This window comes from Artemia franciscana, chromosome 8 (assembly GCF_032884065.1).
Source record: "Artemia franciscana chromosome 8, ASM3288406v1, whole genome shotgun sequence".
Taxonomy (NCBI): Eukaryota; Metazoa; Arthropoda; class Branchiopoda; order Anostraca; family Artemiidae; genus Artemia; species Artemia franciscana.
In genome coordinates this window covers 28,981,008-29,005,077 of record NC_088870.1, presented here as the reverse complement: position 1 = coordinate 29,005,077, position 24,070 = coordinate 28,981,008, and the positions used below count along the sequence as shown (strand labels likewise).

Sequence of the window (24,070 nt, the reverse complement as noted above, 5' to 3'; positions counted from 1 at the left end):
CTGGACGTGATAGGGCGATGAAAATTGGTTGGCGTGTCAGGGAGCTGCACAATTTGACTTGATAAAGTCGTTTTCCCAGATTCGACCATCTGGGGGGCAAAAGGGAGAGGGAAAATTAGAAAAAATAGGTATTTATAACTTACGAGTGGGTGATCGGATCTTAATGAATTTTGATATTAAGAAGGACTTTGTGACTCAGAGCTCTTATTTTAAATCTTGACCGGCATTAAGCCTCTTATTTTCCTTTTTAAATCAATCTATTGATTCATAGAATTTTGTTAGAGCTCATACCATATGATCTCTTGGCTCTTAGCTCTTCTCGCCTCGTCACAAGTGCCATATGAGCTCTTAGCTCTTGTTCTTATATCTTTTAACTTTACAGACATGTCTTGAGATTTGGTTTTCTTGCGTGTTTGTAGACAGAACAAAATTCCCTTTTTTGCATTAAATTCATAATGTCAAAAATGAAACCACTACCTTTACAAACCTGTTACATGAAATTGAAATTCCATTTTTCAAATGTAGCTTTTTGCATTCATTTTCAGAAAAATTCAGGAAAGTGTTGATCGCAACAATTGTGCGTTGGGCAGAGGAATCAGAAATGGAATCCAGACAACTTGTTCGTGAAATGTTCAGGTATGGGTGCTTTGAAAAATGTATGATTCCTTGTAAAAGCTAATTTTCTGTTTCAGTTGGAGCGCACAACAGTCCTTGCAAAAAGGCTAGCTTTGCTTATGTTCTCCTAAAACTGAGGCAACTTCCCCAAATTTGTAACATATTTTCATTCAATTTTTTTCTTATTTCTAGTTTATGTAATTTTGTACTTTGGTTAAATACATGCAGCTGCTTCCACATTACTTTCATTTTTATAGGGAGGGGGGGGTAAACAAAACAGGAACAAGTGATTTATATGGACGTTTTTGGGCACTGTTGAGAAAATTATAAAAATCTTAAGATTTTAAGATTTTGGGAACCGAACTCCCAAGCCTACTGACTTGCCCAATTGTATTATTGTCAATTTACTAACTTTATTGTTTACGTTAATATTGACTCAATCACAAAAAGGGAGTACCTGTTCTTCTTAGCTTTTACCGTCGCTCTTTACTTCCCTGTCAAAAAGAAAAATAAGAACTATACTATCGATCTTTTCACTAAAAGTTCGCACGTAGTTTTGTTTTTTCGAAAGCTGAATCGAGCTATTTTGTGAAAATTAGCGAGAATTATCTACACTTTAATTATAAATAAAGATGTAATATTTTTTTCTTCTCATTAAAACTGTAAAATTATGAACGACACAGAATTGCACTGTATTTTGTTTATTTTGGTAAGCTTTTCGTGACTAATTAACCTACTCCTTGCGATTATGTTTGTTATGAACTACCTCCCCATTGTGATTGTGTTTAATATCTACGGGTATTAATATAGGACGGTAATAGGCATGGGCTAGCTTGTGCAGGAGGTCGACTCCTGTTGACGCGAATTCACCACCGAGGACAGATTTTTTGAAAGTTTCTAACTGTTTTTTTACTGTTTTAAAAAGTAGAGTTGAGAGAAAGAGTCAAACTTTAGCGTAAAGAGCGGGGCGTTGATGAGGAAGCAGCCCCTTTCATATACGAGGTAATTTCTGTTCGTTTTAAGTTTTAATGTCGCTCCATACTTTCAGTTAAAAAAAAATTGTTTTTTTTATTTAATTATTAAAAGGAGCTATACGAAATAAATATTACAACTGTAATATCTTAAGAGTGCCTAAGGGTGTTAGGTTGAAACTTTCAGGGGGTGTTGAGCTGAATCAAAAGGCACCATGTGCATCCAGCTGGTCACTGAAACGCACCTGCAATATACCAGGAATTGCTAAAGGTATTAAGTCAAGACTTTCATAGCATATTGAGAGTGATTTTATACTAAATAAAATAAAAAATAGTTTGTGGGTTCAAGTTTTTCAAAAGGGTTTATCTGCAATATCTCAGAAATGACTATGAAAATTAAGTTTTAACTTTTAAGGTCTGTTGAAGGGGATTTTTGATTAACATTTGTCCGCATTCAGGGTTGTAACATGATCATGGTGGAAAAGCTTCAACCCTATAGAGTCCCAAAGACTATGAAAATTTTCAATCCATTTATTTGAATAATATTCGACGTAACTATCCATACATTGTTCTATAGTACAACTTTTATCTAGATTTGTAATAAAATTTTGTTCACCTCTCAAATTGCAAACCAATCTTAATTCTGAAGGAAAAAACCGAAAAAAAGTTTGACGAATGACGCTTTTACTAACCAATAAAAAAATTACATCAGTTAAAAATGAACAGAAACTAATTGATTTTTTTTAAGCAAATGAAGTTCTGAAAAGAAAAGGAAGAGCAATATTAAGCCTAGGACCGGCAGAAATCAAATGTTCAAATGTAAAATAAAACATCAATCACTATCAAAAAATAAGAGAAACAGCAAAAGAAGAGCAATTACAATGGATAATCAAGTTAAACACAGAACGAGCAGAAACTACAGCATGTAGGAGTAGAGTTGACGCCTTGTAAAGAGCATGAATACATTTGCCCTACACTGAAAACAAAATGAATTTTAGAAGTTTTCTCTTTTATAACATTAGAAAAAAAAATACACAGTTCCCTAGACTTTTAGGAATGGCTGTCAGTATATATTAAACTGTCAATCTATTTAGTGAGATATTTTCAGTAACTAGGTTAATATTATGTTTTTCTTTATTTATTTATTTTTGGTTGATATTTTGGATTTTTCGTTTTAAGTTTAATTGGGGAATTATCAGGTAATAAATTAGATGACATGGTATATATATATATATATATATATATATATATATATATATATATATATATATATATATATATATATATATATATATATATATATATATATATATATATATATATATATATATATATATATATATATATGTATGTATATATATATAACGAAAAGAGAAATCATCAATGCAACAGAACAAACACATTAAAAAAAAAAAAAAAAAAAAAAAAAAAAAAAAAAAAAGAGAGAGATAGAAGGAGAAAGGGAAAACTATTTTCCTAAATTAGTGATTAATATAGACCAGTACTTAAATGAGGCCTTAACCCTACTCATCCATACAACCATCCATACAATATATATATATATATATATATATATATATATATATATATATATATATATATATATATATATATATATATATATATATATATATATATATATATGCTGTTTTCTAACATTCATGTCTTATGATGTTGGTTACTATTGAAGATTTACTGGTCGTTTAATACCATAAGTATTAAGATATCTCTGTCGTGATCCCCTTTTCTCTCTTTTTTTTTGAAACCATTTAATTTTACAGGTCCTACAAAATTTTTGACTTGAAGTTCAGCAAGCTATTTAAATAGAGCAGCTGCTTTATGATCAATTAATAGTAAGAATACTGCCTTGAGGCAGCGCACGGGAGGGATACGGAAAACTTCTGTGAGGTTGGCCCGATGACCTTTCTCCCCTTAGGTAGCCAGGACTCCTCTCGGATGTCCTAGAGAATACCTTTTGTGTTGCCAATGCTCTTACCTTGTCTATAGAAAAATCCTTAAGACAATTTTCAGTATGAAAACATAGTGCTTTACATGTCCTTAAAAAAAAAGGAAATATGGACTAAGTTGACCTGGTATGCTTTTTGCAGTAACACTTTCTTGACCCTGCACACTAAAAGAAGAGGATGAACATTTACTATAATATTGACTCTGAAATTAATCATTTCCGCACGGTGTAGTTTCTATGGAATGTCTTTGGGACAAACTAAAATGGCCAAGACCAAATATCTGTAAGACCATAGGCTCAACAATCTATAACAAGTCTACCTTTCTCTTAAAGATTTATTCATGAATCCTTCTATATAGAATAAGCAGCTCTTCATAACTTTAGTCTCTCCCATGGCGTAGAAGTGCCTTGCTTGTACTACCGTTGAAAATATATTTCGACTTTTCTAATTAATGCTTGCCTTGAAATGTTGAGTTGATACCGAGTTTGCCTTTGAGGGGCTTAGAGGTAGAAAACTGCGGAAAGGGCAGTGTTAGTTGTTTGGGATAATTTTTGGCTGCTTAAAAGGACACTGCAGTTTAAGATTTATGTTTAAAAACCTTTCCTGGGATTCTACGACCGCTGATTCGATACGAGTACCTCAGGTGAAAAAGAAATAACAACAAGTAGCATATAAACTATATAACATATAAACTAATAAGCACTTACTTGTGAGGCCAAAAATTTGAAATTTTGGATTTTTGGAGTTAGTCACTCAGAATTTGATGGTGCAATTTTTGTTAAGGTCGAATAACGTATCCCCCTACCTTGAAATTTTACAGCTTTGACTTTCGATAGGTAGATTGAAGCTTATTAAATTTTAGATATTTTGAAACAGTACTAAATGGAGACATTCAATGTGTATATACTTGTCAAGGATATACAATAAAAAATAGCAAGGGAAAGTAACGGAGACAGAAAAATGACATTACATTTATGAAAAACTTTGCAAAGCCTTTTTATGGTCAAGGAATTTCAGAGAATCCCAACACTTTAAGGTTAATACTTTTTTTTAGACTGCTCCTTCGTCAGTACGATGGTGTAGGAGAAGTAATGAGAGCCCTTTTGAGCACTTACGTCATCAATTCTCAGACAAAAAAAGATGTTCAACTTCTTTGGGAAGGGTTAAGTCGGGTCAGAGGACTTCTACCCGTGCAAATGTCTCAAGAAGAAGAAGAATTGGTTAGAGTACTTCTCTGGTAAGCTTTATAATGTTTAGCCCTATTAGTTTTATTTGAATAGTTGAAAGATTTTCTTGTGTTCTTTCTTTTTCATATAGCTGTAGTAGCTTTCGACGCTATGAACGCTATTTTGTACAAAACTATAGTACTGAAAATTCTTGAATATAGTATATTTATACACAATAACTGCAATAATTTTACTTTTGAAAAATAGACGGAAATCAAGGCATCTATTAAGTTCAATAATGAATGATTATTCTGAGGCGGAATTACCAAAAAATTTTGTTCTAAGATGATATGCTTGAACTTGTAGTAGTATTAGAAGGAGAAATTCAACTACTGTGATGCTTGGTTGCCAAAGTGATCAGTTTTTATTGTCTTTTTCTTTTCTTATAACAACGGACATGCTTAATTGCATTTAACGCCAAAGAAGGCAATTTTGGTGTTAAAAGATAAGTATCCTTTCAATTGAAAAAGATGAAGTGACATTTGAAAATAAGTTGGAGTGTCTTATCAATAAAATAATTCTTGAGAAACCCTCGGAAAATAGGGGGGTATTTACCCAGCCTAATCAATGGGGGTGTATAAATCTCAACCGGAAAAAAAGTCACATAGCCTATTTTAATTACTGCAACCAAAATCGCCGAGTCAGAGGTTTTTCTTTCATTCATATGCTGTAAAACTCTGACTCTATATGATCAAACACACTTTTTCTAGGAACATGGTTAACAATCATGTGTTTTTTCAACATCCAGATTTAATTAGAAATCTAAGAATGAACGAAAATGTAATGGCTATTATGATGAACACTTTGGGAAGAAGAGCGCAGGCTCAGAGTGATGTACAAGTCCCGCAATCTCAGGGAGCCATTGGGGATATGGAATCTACGCCAGCAGCGCCAACGGAAAAAGTAAGCTTTTTCAACGCTTTTTAAATATTTATAGACAAATATTAAAGATAACATTTAGCAATAAAAATTATATTCATTAGCTTAGTTTGGCGGGTGATCTATAAGATTTTAAAGATGATCCTTCGTTTTGGCTTAGATATTATACTTTTCATGATAGCTTATATATTAAAATGTGTCTAGTGTTTGTAAAAAATTTTTCGTTGAGTTAAAAGAGGAGAAGGGGGACTGTAGGGTTGTAAAAAGGAAGTGGAATTGTCAAAAATCACGAGAAAAATTACATGCTCCATGGTATTTTTCTTTTAATTTAAGGGCAGAGTTCAAAGTCCTAGCTATCGAGATTGTTTCTTTTTAATCTTTTTTTATCTAAATCTTTTTAATCTAAAAATTAATCCAAATGCTTAAAATAATTTTCTTATTAGATATTATAGATTTGGAGCCTTGTGCATATATTTTATTGTCAGATATTTTGTCCTATTTAGGGGCTTATATAATAAACTTAGTAGGGAGGAGGGTCTGTTCTCCATTTTAATAATAATGACTAAATTTTAAAAAAAAGAGAAAAACGTACTTGAAGATATTTATTTCTTAGATCTATTAATTAGATTTGTAGAAATACGATTTTATCTCAATCTGACTTTAACTCTATCCAAGTTGTCATTTTATCCATGTGGTTTTGCACTTTTTTTTTTCTTGGTTATGATATTACAGGATACTTCCCATGAAATGGTTGTAGCGTGCTGCCGTTTTCTATGCTACTTCTGTCGAACTTCGAGACAAAATCAAAAGGCGATGTTTGACAACTTAGCATTCCTTCTGGAAAATTCGAATATTCTTCTCAGTCGACCATCTCTCAGAGGCTCAACTCCATTAGATGTTGCATATTCATCACTTATGGAAAATACAGAACTTGCCCTGGCGTTAAGGTAGTATATCTTTCTCTCATGCCGTATTTTTTTTTCCAAAGCACGAATTTTTCGTAGAAACGTGAACAGCCATATACAAGTCCCGAAACAAGTAGAAATAAAGCTTTTTAATAATTGAAACGTAAAACAAACGAAAATTATTCTCAATAGACAAATGAAACGAAAACTGAAGAGAAATTAATATTAATAATCTCATCAAACACAAAGCTGGTAGATACTGCTATGTAGAAATAGATGAATCCTAAAATGAACAGAAATCAGAGCGAATAATGAAGCCAAACGCAAAACTAACAGGAAATACTTCAAAGACCCCCCCCCCCCCCAAACCGTCTAGAGTGTCATTTGTGCTATACTGAAGATCAGGCATATATTTAAACAATTTATATTTAGTCGTGACAACATTGAAAAAAAAACTGATTTTTATTTAGGCATCGACTTGCTACATGTTTGGATGAACTAGAATCAAAAGGAATGTTATTGACAAAAAAAATATCCGTTTAAAATAGTAATTTAGATCGAAAGTCACAAATTTCGGTATTCTGAGAAATATTTTTTCTTTTCTGTAACTTCGATGCTATTGATGTAACAGCATTTGTTGTTGATGCTATTAATGTATCAGCATTTGTTGTTGATGTATTGGCTACTAATAATCACATCGTTAAAAATTTATAATGTTTTCATTGAAATTACAAGCGACTTTGTAAAGCCTTTTACGGCGTTTGAGAGGGGGGGGGCAGATTTATTTCCTTAATCTTCACCTTAATAAACATTTTGCCCTGTTATCCTGAAATTTTCAAGAGAATCAACGAAAAAACAAAGAGGAACTTCCTTGCTGCAAAGCTATACAGTGACTTGTTTGCTTTCCATGACTTGTTATTGTCATTAAAGTCCCCTTGGTTCTGCTTACAATGACGATGTCCTCTCGATTGGGAAAAAAGAAGATTTGAGCTATTTAGGGAATCTCGAATCGAAACAACCCAATTTTCACAAAACCTTTTCTCCTCTTAGGTTTGATTTGTTCCGTGAATATGTAAGTAAGTTACAAGCCGACTAGAGACAAAGCATACATGGGTCTACCTTGGGCGTCACAAATCAGTACAACAAATTATTTTGTCTTCATTGAGATCCCTCTGTCCCAGTTTGAATGCCCTGTAAATTCCTGCTAATCGGAGAAAACAAAATTTGTTGCCCAGTTTCATGTATCAAATATAGATAACATAACGCTTCAAAATGCTTTCTTTTCACTGAAATCTTACTCGAAACTGTAGGTCTTGTTTTAAAAATAGCTTTTATTAAAAAAAAAATTAGTCTAAAAAATATTCCAAGAACAGGTAATGTTTGATCGTACACGTGATATACTATATCAGGTGGTAGACTATAGAAGATACACAAAAATGTTAAGCCTAGTTTCTGACGTCATGAGTCGATACCTCGTATTTTTCGGAATTATGTATCTTCGTTAAGATTTTTGTGGCCCTTCTAGATATGACTTCAATGCTGATCGAGAAATACCTTTCTATGACTTACCAAATCTGGGTCTAGAGAAAAAAGTTGGCTCTTTTTCAGGCCCCATTTGCCCCAGCACAGGTTTTACATAGGTTCCTCTTCGCCCAGGAAGTTACGGCTGTTAGTTTCTAACTGATCAACGATAACGATCTTATTGGCCAATTTCCAGGTCCTCTAATCCTTTCTCCCATCAAAAATTTGAACTTTTCCTGTGCATTGGGGTTTTTTTTGGGGGGGGGCTAAACTAGCTCTTTCGCATTAGACTCTATTTGGTCCAGGGAATGAAGGCTGTTATTTTCAAACTGATCGGGGAAAGCAAGTTTTTTGCAACATTTCTTGGCCTCCTTTATTCCTTTAAAAAATGTTTCCAGGCTGTAATTCTTGATAATTTCAGGTCGATTGGATTTTTTTTTCAATTTGTAGGCCCAATATTTATTGGGCTCGTGACCTTATAAAAAGAGATTTTTGAATTTTCTATTAAGATTCAAACCGATTAGGAATAACCCTATTTTGGGGATCTATGCCCCCAAATTTGAATTATTTTTATAATTCAATTTTGGGTGTATGTTTCGAGCTGAACGGCTGAAAAACTTTTTTATACCCCTTTGTTGAACCGTCTGCTTTCCTATCACCTTCAACACTTAAGAAGGGCACCTGAACTTTAAGTCTTATCGAATAAGACCCCTCTGAAGTTTCGAGGGCAGACACTCCCATACGAAGTGACTAAAAAAAAATAATATGTGGGAGGCATATGACTCTTTCCGCTGGTAACGTTCGAGCATTGCCTTTAATAACGAACGTAATTACAAACACAATCAAGGGCATAGCCAGGATGTTTGTTCAGGGGGGAAATTAAAAACCCATCCAAAATCTGTTTATATGGATTTTTGATTAGTTTTTGTGAAGTGGAATATTTTTTTTTGGGTGGGGGGGATCAAACCCCCTGACCTCCTCCCCTGGATACGACCTTGAACACAATATGTGCTATTGGTAATATGCTGAGAAACCTCGACTGCTAACAGTGTAACCCGTTTTAGTGGTTGCTTGTGCTTTCTTAAAATCAATATTTGTTCGCAATAATGTTTTTATACTCTTTATTAAACAGAGTTTGGATTTTATGGCTTTGGTCAAGCAAAACCTCTTCTCTCACTAAAAGTCTGTATCTGTAGAGTTTCATCTCGCCCGCCGAAACTCAAAGCATATCATATGAAAAATTGGGTCTTGTATTAGTTGGTCACTATAGGTAAATTTCTCCTGCTATTTCAATTGCTGATGGCTGAGATATCGCTAAGCATTTTGCTGTTGGATTTATTTTTGTTCAAACACGTTATTTGCTATAACTATCCATGCAAATTAAAATAGTTTAAAGCTGCATTTGTTAAAGACTTGTTTTTTTTTTAGGAATGTATTTTAGTTATGGTCAGCTGAGCTATAGGTCTCACATCCTTTTTTTTATTATTGTCAGAAAGATAAAAAGTTCACCTTTGGGACACTACGTCTTGCATATAGGAGATTTAGTACCTAAATCCTTCAAAACTTTGCCATGAGCAGACATTTTGAGGTCGCTCCTCATTCAAAGTAGGGTGGTAGATAGACCTTTGGGATTGTTTTCTGTACTTTAAGGTAGAATTTCAATATATTTCACTCACTATTTTTCTTTTCGATTTATATCCTACTTTCATCTACTAGATTTTAAATATATTTGATTTGAATATTTTTTTTCCTATTTAAAACTAACGTCTCCTTAAATATTCCTTTTTTTCTAACACTCTCTTATGCTTGCGTGTTTGAGTCTGGTGAGATTCACAAGATGTTCATTTGAGTCAATTACTCCTGTCGCCTGTTTCCGATTAAAAAGTTAATTTTTACTAATTTACCTTCAAGGCACCCAATCCTATTTTTTTTTGACTTCTAAATCAGCCATATTGATTCTGATCTTTTTCTGATTAATTCTAATCGACTGCTTTTACAAAAAAAATCATCAGTAAGCTTCATTACTTGTTATCTTCGTTGAAAGCGTAGTTGAGTGGTTACAGCCCTGTAAAGGGTCTAGAAAAGTTGCTTTGAGGCTCTGACTCCACTCATCACTACTTGTGAGACTTGTAGGGTTCTAGGGAGACAGGTCTGAAACATCGAATAGATTTTTTTTTATAAGTTCTGCTTAGAGTCAGTACCTCTTGAACTGTTTGCTCGAAGTGCTCGGAAGCAGCTGTAATAAAATAATTCTCAGGATGATCTATGTCGTATTTCTATGTGTTTTATTGGTTATGTGGAATCAATTTTGTAGAATGTTTGAGCTCAAAAGTAGAAATATAGAGGGAGGAACTGGGAAACAGATTCGTGAATTTTAATTTGGGCCTTCCATCAGTTCATGTGCGCTGTATTCACATATCACTAAATTGCTCCATGTTCGTGGAAAGTAAGTGTTCTGGAAGGAATGAAAAGATAGGCTTGGGAACTTTAAAAGCCTTTTTTTTACTGTAGGTTGTAAATCCATTTCAGTAAGTTTCAGTGACAAAACATTAGAACTCCTCAGAATAACGAAAAGTCTGATTTATCTTTCCTCAAGCAATCCATTACAATTTTATATCCTTTTTGCAAATTTTTTCAATTTTCGCATTTCACATGTAATATAAATTTTCTCAATTTTTCGTTCTACGTCTAGGTCTTTGTGATATTCGGCCTTCTTCTGTCTGTTTTTTTTTTGTGTGTATTTTCTTATATGTTTGTTATTTTGTGTTTTGTTTGGGTCTTTTTCGACACTTTTATTTTTCAGGGAGCATTATTTGGAGAAGATTGCTATTTATCTTTCCCGTTGTGGTCTTCAGTCGAACAGTGAGCTGCTTGAAAAAGGGTATCCAGACCTTGGTTGGGATCCAGTAGAAGGAGAAAGATACCTTGATTTCCTTCGTTTTTGTGTTTGGGTAAATGGTATGTCCACAAACGTTTTTTAATTACTTTTATTTACTTTCAGTTCCGTACGCCTTGCATAGTTATGCATGAACTTGATCTGTCCACTTTTTTCTCAATTCTGTCATAAAGTGGTAATAAATTTTCTCAAAAGTTTCATGGCTACATTTTATTCTTTTCTTTTAGAGTTTACGTACGGAAAAGTATCAACATCATTTTATACACCTGAATTACGTGGCTTCATTTTGGTATATAGTAAATAAATTTATTCCTGGTGGTTTTGGGATGATTTTCTAAACTGAAAAAACTGGCTTCATGGGCCTTAATTATGACAACTATCATCCTTCGTTTTAATATAAGACCTCGTGCTCAACAAACTAAGTGTAATTGTCACCTTTTAATGAAACATACTGACCGTATGTAAGCTCTATAATGAGATGTACTCGCCTGTCTTTAGGGATCAGGCTCTAAAGACAGGCTCAGGCCCTCAAAATACAGGAAAAAAAAATTAAAATCCTTTGTACACAGCGACAGACTCTTGTTGTAAAATAAAAAAAAATTACCTGCTATTTAGTATCACATGATTATTTTCAAATTAGTTGTAGCTAATTTGTAATGGACAAATACTAAAAAAAAAACTTATAATTTTTCTTTTCTGTTTTATAAAAGCAACCCACCCGACTAAAATTTTGACATTTCCTTTTTTAATTGTTTTAATGAATGTCTATTAAGCAATTGCTTTTATTTACGGTAATTCGTTAGCTGACTTTTATCAGGAGCAAAACACAAATTATTTGTAAGTCTTCCACCTTTATTTGTCTTGTTTGCCTTCAGCCTTTTCTTAATGAGGAAAATCTTGCTTAAATCCACTTTTACTTGGTATTTTCAGGAGAAAGTGTGGAAGAAAACGCCAATCTTGTTATTCGACTCCTTATTCGTCGACCAGAGTGTCTTGGACCGGCTTTAAGAGGAGAAGGAGAAGGTTTGCTTCAAGCCATTGTGGAAGCAAATAAGGTATATACTTGTAGTAGTTGTATATAGTAATTGTAATAGTATGTATAGTATGTAGTAAATAGGTATGCAATAGTTGCTACTCAGATTTTCCAGGAAGTTAAACTTATTCTCTTGCTTAATTCATTACTGAATAACTATATACTATCATACTTTGCGCTGGAGGGACTTCATTTACATTAGACTTGCAGAATCCTACCCTCTCACATAAAGGCTTAAAAAAAATGCAAGATTTCTAGCCAAAAAAAGATAAAATCTTCAAAAATATTTGAAATTGAGCTTTCTCGTAGTTTCACTATCTTCTTATGGATTTGAATCTTGCCGCTCCAGCAAAGTGAATGGCGCCTCAGATGAGCCATAATGTCTATGTCGAGTGAATTTTTTTGGGGGAATTTTGAAGGATTTTGATGATATATCATTGGTGGGTTTTGTTTTAATGAAAACTTTTACTGAAAAGGATTAGAAAATCCTCTAAGTTAGTTACCCAGCATTGTCTTACAGAACTGTTCAAGGCTTTATCTGTGTCTTGTAGCAACACTACTGCTGAATTATTTTTTAGATGCTCAACAGTCAGATAAATATATTAAAATTTGAAACTTCTTTCAGTAATAGGCATCATGAGACAAAAAAAAAGAGTTCCTCTAAGGTTTGCAAAACTTTCAGTAACTTTCATGGACAAAAAGTAGCGTTTTCTTTCGCGTACTAAACTTTGGATCCTAAACAAGGAAACAAAACGAAAGGATCTTAGCTGTGAAAATAAGCCTTTTAGGGATCTAATAATGTTATACTTCTAGAACATGCACTTAGTTGACCGCTCCTCTTACCCAACCTTGGGTGGAGTCTTTACTTACATTTCTACACATCCGTGGCATAAAAAAAGTAAATAAAGATCATAACATTTCTAGTCATCCCCCTTCCTCCTCCTAAAATTTTGCATGGGAAATATGTAATTAGAAGACGGTGTTTAGACTCTCCTGCACATATATATATATATATATATATATATATATATATATATATATATATATATATATATATATATATATATATATATATGACTGTTGTTGAACTGTGTGAAATTTTGACCTGTTATTTGCTTGTCACCATTAGGCTTGTTATTTTCTGGACGGTTGGAGATTTCATTTTTCGCTCATATTTTGGCAGAGAATTTGGATTCAAATAAGCTTGTTGATGATACGACAAAGAACAGGTTGGAACGGTATTTTTAGGGCTGACACAATGCAAACACTATGAGTGGAGAGGGGATCTCTAAATTATTGTCCTCAAGGACATCTACCAGAAGATCTTGCTTTATTTTGACCGAGCCTGTTGGGATGTAAAAGTTTCCTCCTAGTTATGCCCTTTGGGGATCAGAATGTGATTAATGTCTTGAGGGAGAGAATGGTGAGTGTTTCCTAAATTCCTGTCATCATGTGACTACATACCAGAACGGGTTATTGGGAAATAAGGGTAAGGCTTCTAGCTTTTTTTTTTTTTTTTTTTTTTTTTTTTTTTTTTTTTTTTTTTTTTTTTTTTTTTTTTTTTTTTTAACACAAGAGTTTGTGTTAAATACGTGATATGGTAGAGCTGATCTATAAATTCGTGTTATCATGATATCAACAAGAACAGGTTGTCAAGTGTCTACCAAATGTTGTGGAAAAAATTAAGGGTAGTGTTCTCCTTGTGGTCCAGGCTGATCCTAACTCCGTGGCGAAGTGGTGAAGAGGAGTACAGATTCTTGTAGTGAAGGGATCTACCAGAATAGTTATCGGATTTCAACAAAACTAGATGGTAAGCGAGAGTTATTTTTCATGGTTTGCCTTCTAAGGGTCTTTCCGAATTCATGAGAGGTAAAAATGTCACCCTTTGCCTTTTCAGGGTCAACGGTACTTGATGTACTTCTTGGGTGAGTTTTCGTACTTCGTGGGTGTTTCAAAGCTCCTTAAATCTGAATTAGTAGGATATGTATTGAATGCGGTTGTATTATTTGCCAACACCTAATCATTTATAGCAGTTGATGTCCCACTTTTACCTTCTTGAGGTCGTCACGGATTTGACCTCTGTTGGAGAGGAGAAATAGTTGGCCCTGAATTCTTCCCAGCACATTTGTCGAAAGAAGGCTGCTCATTCCAACCAAACTTATTGGGAAGCTACATCTGATCTCAAAGTTATGTCTGTTTAGAACCTGTTTTGATTTTACCGCTGTTTACAGGTTGGAGACGGTTTCCAAAGTAACTTAGTGGGCGGAGATTAGCCAAACTTGCTGCAACAGTCACAGTTATGGTTTTGCATGTTTGCGCTTTATCTGGCCTCCATGAGGGTAGTGTTATATTGTTGTCATCCGTATCCATCAAACCCTGGTTAAATTGGATGAGAATATCAGCCCGGGTTAATATTTCGTTTCTAATTCCTTCAATTTTATGCATTACCTTTTAGAGTATTTGCTTCTAGAAGCAAATACCGCAATCAACCGTTTTGGTGACTGTTCAGTGCCACAGGAAATTGTTTAGGCTTTCATACATTATCAAATAAAAGATATTTTTGGACTACAAAGATGTGTAGAAATTTCTTCAGTGCATTCGTTTTGTTAGTGCTTCGTCAAACGTCAGGTTTTTCATAAGCTTCGTGACCTATTAACTTAAAATCTCGTCTTTGAGAGATCAAGAATTTTTCCATCATTCAGAAATCTCTGCTTTGAGTCTTTCAGTCAAATTTTTGTTAATTATTTTACCATTCTTTACCTACCTTCTTTTTCAATGGGGTGTCGAATTTTGAACAGTCTTTCAGGACCCTTGCTCCAGCATATAGCTAACAGACAGAATAGGTTGGCCTCCGGGAGTATTTGCTGTTGTCTAGTGGGGATGAACAAAAGGTCTTACAAAGTGTAGTTTTAAATTATATCTAGTAATGATGTTACGTCTATCGTTCTACACACTATTACACATATTTTGAGCTCGTGAAGTCCTTTAGAATAAGATATGTGTTTGAGACTGCAAAGAATTGAGTCTTTCTTTCCAACCACCTCTTTTAGAAGGAATAATAGTAATTATTATTTATGCCCTCTATACTTACATGTATGTACACAGAGGAGTATAGGAAATAAATGAAAAGAAAACTGGAAAATATAAAATTACACTTCTAACGAGAAGGACCACAATAAGTAGCTCATAATGCTCATAATAACTTGTAAATATGTAATAAATAGTTTATGATAGATCGTTAGTGCTTGAAACTAAAAACGCTCATAAAACGTAACGTATAAACACTCATAATACATACCGCATAAATAGCTGTTTTATTAAAGCTATGGCGGCAAAACTATAAACAAGACAATTAAGGGGAACATTTATTCTATTTTTCTAGATTGTCTAAGAAACCGATCGTATTGCTGATCCGTTTTAACAGGAATATAGAATATTCCGTATAATATACCTATTTTTGAACCGTAGCGGAATTCCAAGAAAATATTTACAAAACCGAAAAAAGTATACGAGGATATGCTTTTTATCAGTTTTACTTAAAAACTTCAAAAATGGGACAATGAAAAATACATGAGGTGCAAACATTGAATTATAAATTTGTGCCAGTGTTTGTTTCTAAAACGACCTTTTACCCTGACTAGCAGGCCATACGTTTTCCTAAGTTTTCCTAATGCAGACGATAACATCAACTCCCGCGTAGCTTTAATTGACGGACCAAAAGGCAACCCAGTGTAATTAATGGAATTTTTATCAAGAACTTTCAGTGATCCCACCCTAATTGAATGATACTGGAAATCCCTATTAGTATTTGCCATTAAGAATTCTGTTAGTAGTTTCATTCTCTAATCCTATCTCCCGTAGATGGTAGTGTAATGTATTAATTGCATTCGGAGTTGATATTAAATTGTCCGAAAATAACAAAATATCATCAGCATACGACAAGTGGCTGATGTCGATACCGTCAATCACGTATGGGGGTAGGTACTGTGTGGATGCTCTAATAGCGTTATTAAATATAAAGAGGCTAAGAATTGACTCTTGTTCTACTCCAAGACGTAAAGAAATTTGGTCTGAAAGTCGCCTTTCCGAAAAAATTCTTACTGATGAATTACCATTCCAACCCGTCAAACACTGGCCTATAAACTGGTTAACTCCACTACGCAACAACGATAAAAAAAAGCGTGGTTATCCAGCATAGTATCAAACGCTTTTGAAACATCAACTCCGTACACAAATATTTGTTTTTAAAAATTATAATGGTGTTCATTATTTCCAGAAATATTGCATGTGCATTTTGAACCCCTACACCACTTCGAAAACCCAACTGATGGACCCCCATGGCACATTTTTTGCTAAATATGGGAGTAAAATATTTTCAAATAATTTACTAATAAAAGAACAAAGTGTTATAGATCTGTATCATGAACAGTGTGAGAGATCCTTGCCCTTCTTGCGTATACAAACTAATTTACCTTCTCCCATAAAAGAAGAGACATAATGATGTGTTATAGTTACTTGATAAAATAACGTAAGATGCTCTAATAATTTTGTAGTACCACACAGAAGGTGCTCTGGTAATAAACCATCTGGTCCTGCGGCTTTCTCACATTTTAGGAATCTAATTTGAATCAAAAACCGAAGATGGAGAAAAACAAACTAGGTTTTTACATGGGTTAAACAGATAAAAATGCTTATATAACAATTCACGATAACTCAATTCAGTTGATGGGGGGGGGGGGCTGGACGAAAAAACTGAAGTAAAGTGTACATACTATTGTCATAGCGGGATTTGGTCAGATAATTCAGTTGATGACTACGTTAATCCATTAACCTGATTATAAAGTAACTTTCGATTATTCCTAATTTTGGTTGATGTATCTTTTACTTGTTGCTTCTTCCATGTTGCTACTAACTTTATATATATATATTTTTTTATTCAACTATCTAAAAAAGGGGGCCATTTCTCGGTCGGTTGCATTGATCCCAAATTTGATACCATAGCTGATGTTTCTGTTTTGTTTCAACCGAACCATGGTATAACAGACCATCCTTTTTTTGTGTATTTCTATGCACTTTAATAACAGCATCCGAAGGGAAGCCGCAACTTTCATAGCCTGAACTATTTCAGTATAATACATATCTAATTCTAGCGAGTGAAATTTATGAGACTGAAAAAGGAGGTAAAATTGAATTCTGATTTTGCTGAGAATCTATCCTATCCCAAAGCTGTTTCTGAAGCCATTTTGGACTGCAACGAATATGGCATAAAACATTTAAAACAACAGACACTTCAAGGTGAGAATGATCACTAATCAAAATTTCATCCGATACTTTGACAAGAGACTGTTTTAACGATTCAAGGTCTGAAATTATAATGTCCAAATTTATCACGCTACCTGAATTATGAACATAAGTATTATTTTTGCTATCCATTGCCAAAGTTAGATCTCTCGGAAGTGATGATAATAAGATCTGGGACCCCGGTAAACTAGGAATAATAAGCTCAGTTTGAAAATCGCCACAAAGCAAGATGACACTACCAGACGCTCGTATATCATGAGAAATTTTTGAGACACTGGCACATACTTTTGCAAAATGTTCTTTAGATTGTCTGTTTCTGTAATTAGTAGGCATATAAACTGCAAGAATAATGGTATAGCCTAGATCAACTGCAACAGATGTATCATTGGTTTTAAGTAAAATACACTTAAGGCTCTTATTCACTCCAATCATAATGACGCCAGAAGGACGACCTCCTGTGAATTTGCAGGACAGATGAAGAACTTGTGTTCACAAGAAACTTCCAACTGATTACTATTAACGCCACTTAACTAGTGCTCTACTACACACACTGCTTCGAATGACTTGAATATTTCAGCTAAAATTATTAACTTATCTCTTGCTCCATTTACGTTCTGAAAACACAGGTTTACGCATTCAGGTTCGGTGCGAAGGTTCATGCCTACGAGGCGGGGGGGGGGTATCAGCCTGAAGCTTGAGTGCTCGAAGGAGCGGCAAGCTTACAGCTTTTCAACAAGGTGCAGGAGTAGCTGTTGGTTTTGTGGATTCCACCGTAATTTACGCATTTCACAGTGGAGGCTAAATATGCATTATTGTGGCTATTAACATGGGGCCCCGCACATTCACCACATTTAGGCACACTCATACATTCACGTGCAAAGTGATCAAATCCTTGGCATTTATAGCACTGCTTGGGTTGATTCAATGGAGTTGACACCCAGAAAAACGAATAATCAATTTTGATGCATGCTTTTGAGCGATATCGAGATCTATTTCAAACAGTTCGTGGTAACGAACTGTAGTAAGGACCGACCCGGCTCAATAGTAACCAAGACTCTAAAAAATTGATAGTACTTTTGATAGTCTTACCCATCAAAAGTTACGAGCCTGAGAAAATTTGCCTTATTTAGGAAAATAGGGGGAAACACCCCCTAAAAGTCGTAGGATCTTAACGAAAATGACACCATCAGATTCAGCGTATCAGAGAACCCTACTGTAGAAGTTTCAAGCTCCTATCTACAAAAATGTGGAATTTTGTATTTTTTGCCAGAAGACAAATCACGGGTGCGTGTTTATTTGTTTTTTTTTTTGTTTTTTCTTTTCCCCAGGGGTCATCGTATCGACCAAGTGGTCCTAGAATGTCGCAAGAGGGCTCATTCTAACGGAAATGAAAAGTTCTAGTGCCCTTTTTAAGTGACCAAAAAATTTGGAGGCCATCTAGGCCCCCTCCCACTTTCATTTTTTCCCCAAAGTCAACGGATCAAAATTTTGAGATAGCCATTTTGTTCAGCATAGTCGAAAACCATAAAACTATGTCTTAGGGGATGACTTACTCCCCCACAATCCCTGGGGGAGGGGCTGCAAGTTACAAACTTTGACCAGTGTTTACATATAGTAATGATTATTGGGAAGTGTGCAGACGTTTTCAGGGGGATTTTATTTTGTTTGGGGGTGGGGCTGAGGAGAGGGGGCTATGTTGGAGGATCTTTCCTTGGAGGAATCTGTCATGGGGGAAGAAAAATTCAATGATAAGGGCGCAGGATTCTCTAGCATTACTATAAAAAAAAAACAATGAAAAATAAACATGAAAACGTTTTTTCAAATGAAAGGAAGAAGTAGCAATGAAACTTAAAACGAACAGAGATTGTTACGCATATGAGAGGTTCTAAAAATACTTTAGCATAAAGAGCGAGGTATTTAGGAGAAGATAAATACCTTGCTCTTTATACTAAAGTATTTTTAGTAATTTCAACTATTTATTCTACGGCCTTTCTGATTCAGGGGTCATTCTTAAAGAATTGGGAAAAAACTTAGGATTTAGTGTAAAGAGCGAGGTATTAACGAGGGTAAAAAAAACCCTCGTATACATAATAAAAATATAAGGTTATGAAAGTTTGTTACGTAAGTTAATTCTTAAGTTACGTATATTTTTTACTAATAAAAACGTTCGTTAAAAATTAAAAGTTCTAGGTGCCTTTTTAAGTAACAGAAAAATTGGAGGGTAACTAGGCCTCCTTCTCCATCCCTTATTTCTCAATATCGTCTGATCAAAACTAAGAGAAAGCCATTTAGCCAAAAAAAGAATTAATATACAAATTTCATTTTAATAATTTACGTGCGGAGAGCCAAAACCAAACATGCATTAATTCAAAAACGTTCAGAAATTAAATAAAAAATAATAATTTTTTTAGTTGAAAGTAAGGAGCGACATTAAAACTTAAAACGAACAGAAATTAATCCGTATATGAAATGAGTTGTCCCCTCCGCAATCCCTCGCTCTTTACGCTAAAGTTTGACTCTTTGCCACAATTCTACTTTTTAAAACAATTAAAAGCTTTAGCGGAAAGAGCGAGGGATTGCGGAGGGGACAACTCATTTCATATACGGATTAATTTCTGTTCGTTTTAAGTTTTAATGTCGCTCCTTAGTTTCAGCTAAAAAATTTTTTTTTTTTTTTTATTTAATAAGATTTAAAGGACAACTGCACGACTGAACTAACTCCAAAGCGCTTTGCTTGTACAGCAGAGTTAACTAGACCTATAATATATGATTCCTCAAAGCCTTTGTCAATCCATATAATTCTTAGATATTCCTTCTTTACGACCTTAGCACTGATGCGTGAACCGGATTGTAGGGCACTTACGACCGATGAGGTAGAACCATTATCTTTCATAAACACGAGTAGCTTATCTCTCCGTTGCTCAACATGGTCGATTTTGTCTCAGCCCCTAAGTTTGAAATAAACTCGCGCTGCTTAACGAGGTTGGAAGACTGCATACTAGCAGGTAAACTAGATCTACGTTGCATGGGCAACGTGAGGTGTTGAGGCAATCTTTGTTTGGCTTCGCCGAGTAAAGTGTTGCGAGATCAACAATTTGGTTTTGTTTCCTCACTTCGACTAAACGCTGAAGTTGTTAATCTGTAAGGATCTTAAAATAAATACTAGATACACCAACTCGCAAAAGTTGCAAACCCCTCATTGCAACTAGCAAAAGTTGCAAACCCCTCATCGCTGAAGATGATTGTAGCCTAACAGCCGATTATTGCTTACAAGTTCCCTACATGTCTTACCACTGGAACCAAATTGGTCTTACCATCAAATACACCGGAAACAAATAATAGGTACATCAACTTGCAAAAGTGGCGAACCCCTCACTGCCGAAGATGATTGTGAGCTAACAGCCGACTGTTGCTTAAAACTCCCCTACATGTCTTACAACTGGTATCGGCCTATTTTTGGTTTCAGCGTGTACCTTACTAATGAAGTTGTCAGACCGCTTTAAACTTTCAAACTGGTAAATCTCATAAAGGAATTTTTCTACCAAAAAATGGATTACATATGTTTTGATCAGCTCATCAAGAGCTATCGACTGCCGTCGAAAAAAATCTATCTGTCTTACTTCAAAAGTTGACTTTTTTGCCGTAGGCCAAGTTTCTAACGTCTTCACTTAGAAAGGAGCTAAGGATAAATTCTGATTTCTTTAGCTATGAGAGAACTTTTAAAGTTTAAGAGGTACATCTGATACCGTTTCTCTACCGCAATCCCAAGTGCAAAAACCGAATGATAACTCAACTGAAACCACGAATAAAAATGGGTAGAAACAATAGATTTTTGGCCCCAGTTAAGAGTTCTGTGAAGTTTTCTAAAATCTAAAGTCATATTCATCAATCCGGCATAAGGTCCACACTTTCCGTAAACACCGCAGAGGTTAGACCCTTGCCACTTTCTAGGAATAAGCTGAAATGGGTTGCTAGAAAAAAAAAAGACAAAACCAAAGTGTTGCTCTGCATTACAATTTTCTGGCTTAGGAAGGAACGGCCACAAGCAGTTTTGTTCGTCCATACCTCTGCTATAGGACTCTTGTTTTTCAACGAGGAAATTTAATATTCGAACACAGTCATTTAATCTTGCTGCCACTTTAGTATTTGGTTCGCTCGGGAAAATCAGAAGATATGATGGGTTCATAATCATAAATCGTGGAACAGGATCATCTTTTGAGATTCGGTCTGATAGCAATTCGTAAAAGTAGGCTATAAAAGCTGCACTCGGACGTGATCCCCGGCGCCTCTCAAGAATATCCACTTTCAAAATATCACGACAGATTTTAATAGTCTCTTTAAACGCATCTTTTCCGAAAAATTTCGCTGCTAGTATCACAACAGCATCCTTATCTGTTTTGTCAATAATTTGTCTCTGTAGAATGTTCACAACTGGACAAATGTACACAAAGCCCATTTTATAGGGCACGAAAACTTACTTCCCCATAATCTAAAGGATATTCAAAAATCTTATTCCGTATTCGATCAAACTGTCGGTAAGATATAATATTTTGTTATTAGAAAATTTGTAACATTTCGCAATTTTCTTACTTTCAACAGCTTCGCTTATTGTACAATCCAACTAAATGCAAAGCATAATCCAGCTTCCGTCGTCACAGTTCAAAGGCTGAATTCGAACGTCCTCACACATTACAAATAAATTACAAATAAAAATATAAAATTCTTGCCTTTAGCAATCCTAATACCATTCGTCACTGAAATGACAAGAACGATTGTACTTTTTTTCGTTGTATTAATTCTTGCTTCATTTAGGCTATTCTTCAACATGTTTCATAGTAACCCTTTTTGTCTAATTTTTATATTCATTTGTTTTCTTTTTCTTTTCAAGATGTCTGAAAGAATTCAAGCAATGCGACAACAGACTGAAGATGGTGGATATATTGACAACACATTGAATCACCCATTACCAGCTGGAGATGAAGACGAGGATTATATTGACACTGGTGCTGCTATACTGAACTTTTATTGCACTTTGGTTGATCTGTTAGGTAGATGTGCTCCCGATTCTGCAATAATCGCACAGGTTAATTTTTTGCTCTTAAATATTTTCCTTGAGCAAGTCGCCTACTTGAACTCTAATTGAAAAAAAAAGTGGGCTGAAATCCTGATTCACTATATCTTAATCAACAGCGTGCATGCTTAGAGCTCTTCACTTATAAGTTTACCAGGTTCTCATATTCCTAAAGGGTAATAAGAAAACTTTAAGTCGATGCTGGTTCTGGTTCTTTTTATTTACAAACTAAATACAACTACGAAAACGGTATACCCGGCTGTGAGTCTAGCTCGTTTTACCGGGCAATTAAAACAAATAAAAATAAATAAACATAAATAAATAAAATAAATAACAAATAAAATGAAATAATATATTACATAATATATTATTATGTAATAATATATTAAATATTGTTATTTAACTTATTATTAAATTAATAAGTTAAAAATAATAATATATTTATTATATGTTTATTAAAAATAATAATAATATAAAATATTATTATTAAAACTGTAATTAAACACAATCACACTTTTTATAAATAAATAAAAAGAAAAAATGTATGACTTACCAAGCGTCACCCCAAGCCAGCAGCCAAATGGAGAACTTACCATAACAAATCACCAAAAAACAGAACAGTGAAGTAAAGCCACGGGGAAATATATATATACATATATATATATATATATATATATATATATATATATATATATATATATATATATATATATATATATATATATATATATATATATATATATATAATGAAAAAAAAATCACCAATGCAACAGCAAAACACAAAATAAACATACATATAAATATATATATATATATATATATATATATATATATATATATATATATATATATATATATATATATATATACATAAAAAAAAGTATAAAAATTTTTATATATTCCGTAGTGTACCAACAGATTAAGGCCCGACCAATGCACATTCAAAAGTTTGATTATGCACTGTCTGAGTGAGAACCTCGATCTTTCAGTGCACGCTCGGAGTTCAACATATTTAGAACATCCCTTCGTTCCATAATCATGCTTGCGTTGGTTAAATAGTTCCATAGTATAAAAATTATTCGGTAGAATTTTGGCAAAATACTTAATACAAAACATCGAAAAGATAATAATAAATCCAGAAGTAATATATTAAGGAAAGAATGTATACTTTTAATTGGTGATTTGAATGGTAGGGATATTGGGGAGGGGATGGAATTTCTTACGATACGCAGTGCTTTATTTTGCTGTCTTTGAAGTGGTTTTATATGAGTTTTAAACGTGTTCAGGAAAATCAGGGGACAATAACTCAGATAAGAATAGACTAGGGCAAAATATACCGATCTCATTGCATGAAAAGGTAGAATAAATGTCAAATGCCGCGATATTCCAACATTCCTTCCCAACTTCATCAGCAATTTAGCAATTGTTCCTTCCAACTCATATTCTGATCACCTAAATACACACTCTAAATAAGTAGATTCATCAATGGGTAGTCTACTAAGTTCAGGTAGTGACTGGCCAGTACGTGAGAAAATCATGTACACTGTGCAGGCCGTATCATCAGCAAATAAGATGTTTAGCCCGAGATCTTCCAGCGCCCGAGATCTTCCAGCGCCCTGTTAATGTCGTAAACATAAACAAGAAAGAGTAGAGGTCCTAGTATCGACCCATGAGGAACACCGACT

The 24,070-nt window shown here is 34.2% G+C and overlaps 1 protein-coding gene across 1 annotated transcript in view; it reads left to right on the top strand.

Moving 5' to 3' along the window:
- Nucleotides 1-24,070, top strand: part of LOC136030251 (ryanodine receptor-like) — a gene marked incomplete in the record, with an annotated part of 328,739 nt that overhangs the window by 163,459 nt on the left and 141,210 nt on the right. The window contains 7 exon segments of the mRNA XM_065709092.1: nucleotides 546-636; nucleotides 4,608-4,790; nucleotides 5,490-5,682; nucleotides 6,391-6,605; nucleotides 10,888-11,042; nucleotides 11,911-12,035; nucleotides 22,203-22,397. Coding sequence (XP_065565164.1) covers nucleotides 546-636; nucleotides 4,608-4,790; nucleotides 5,490-5,682; nucleotides 6,391-6,605; nucleotides 10,888-11,042; nucleotides 11,911-12,035; nucleotides 22,203-22,397 — 1,157 coding nt within the window.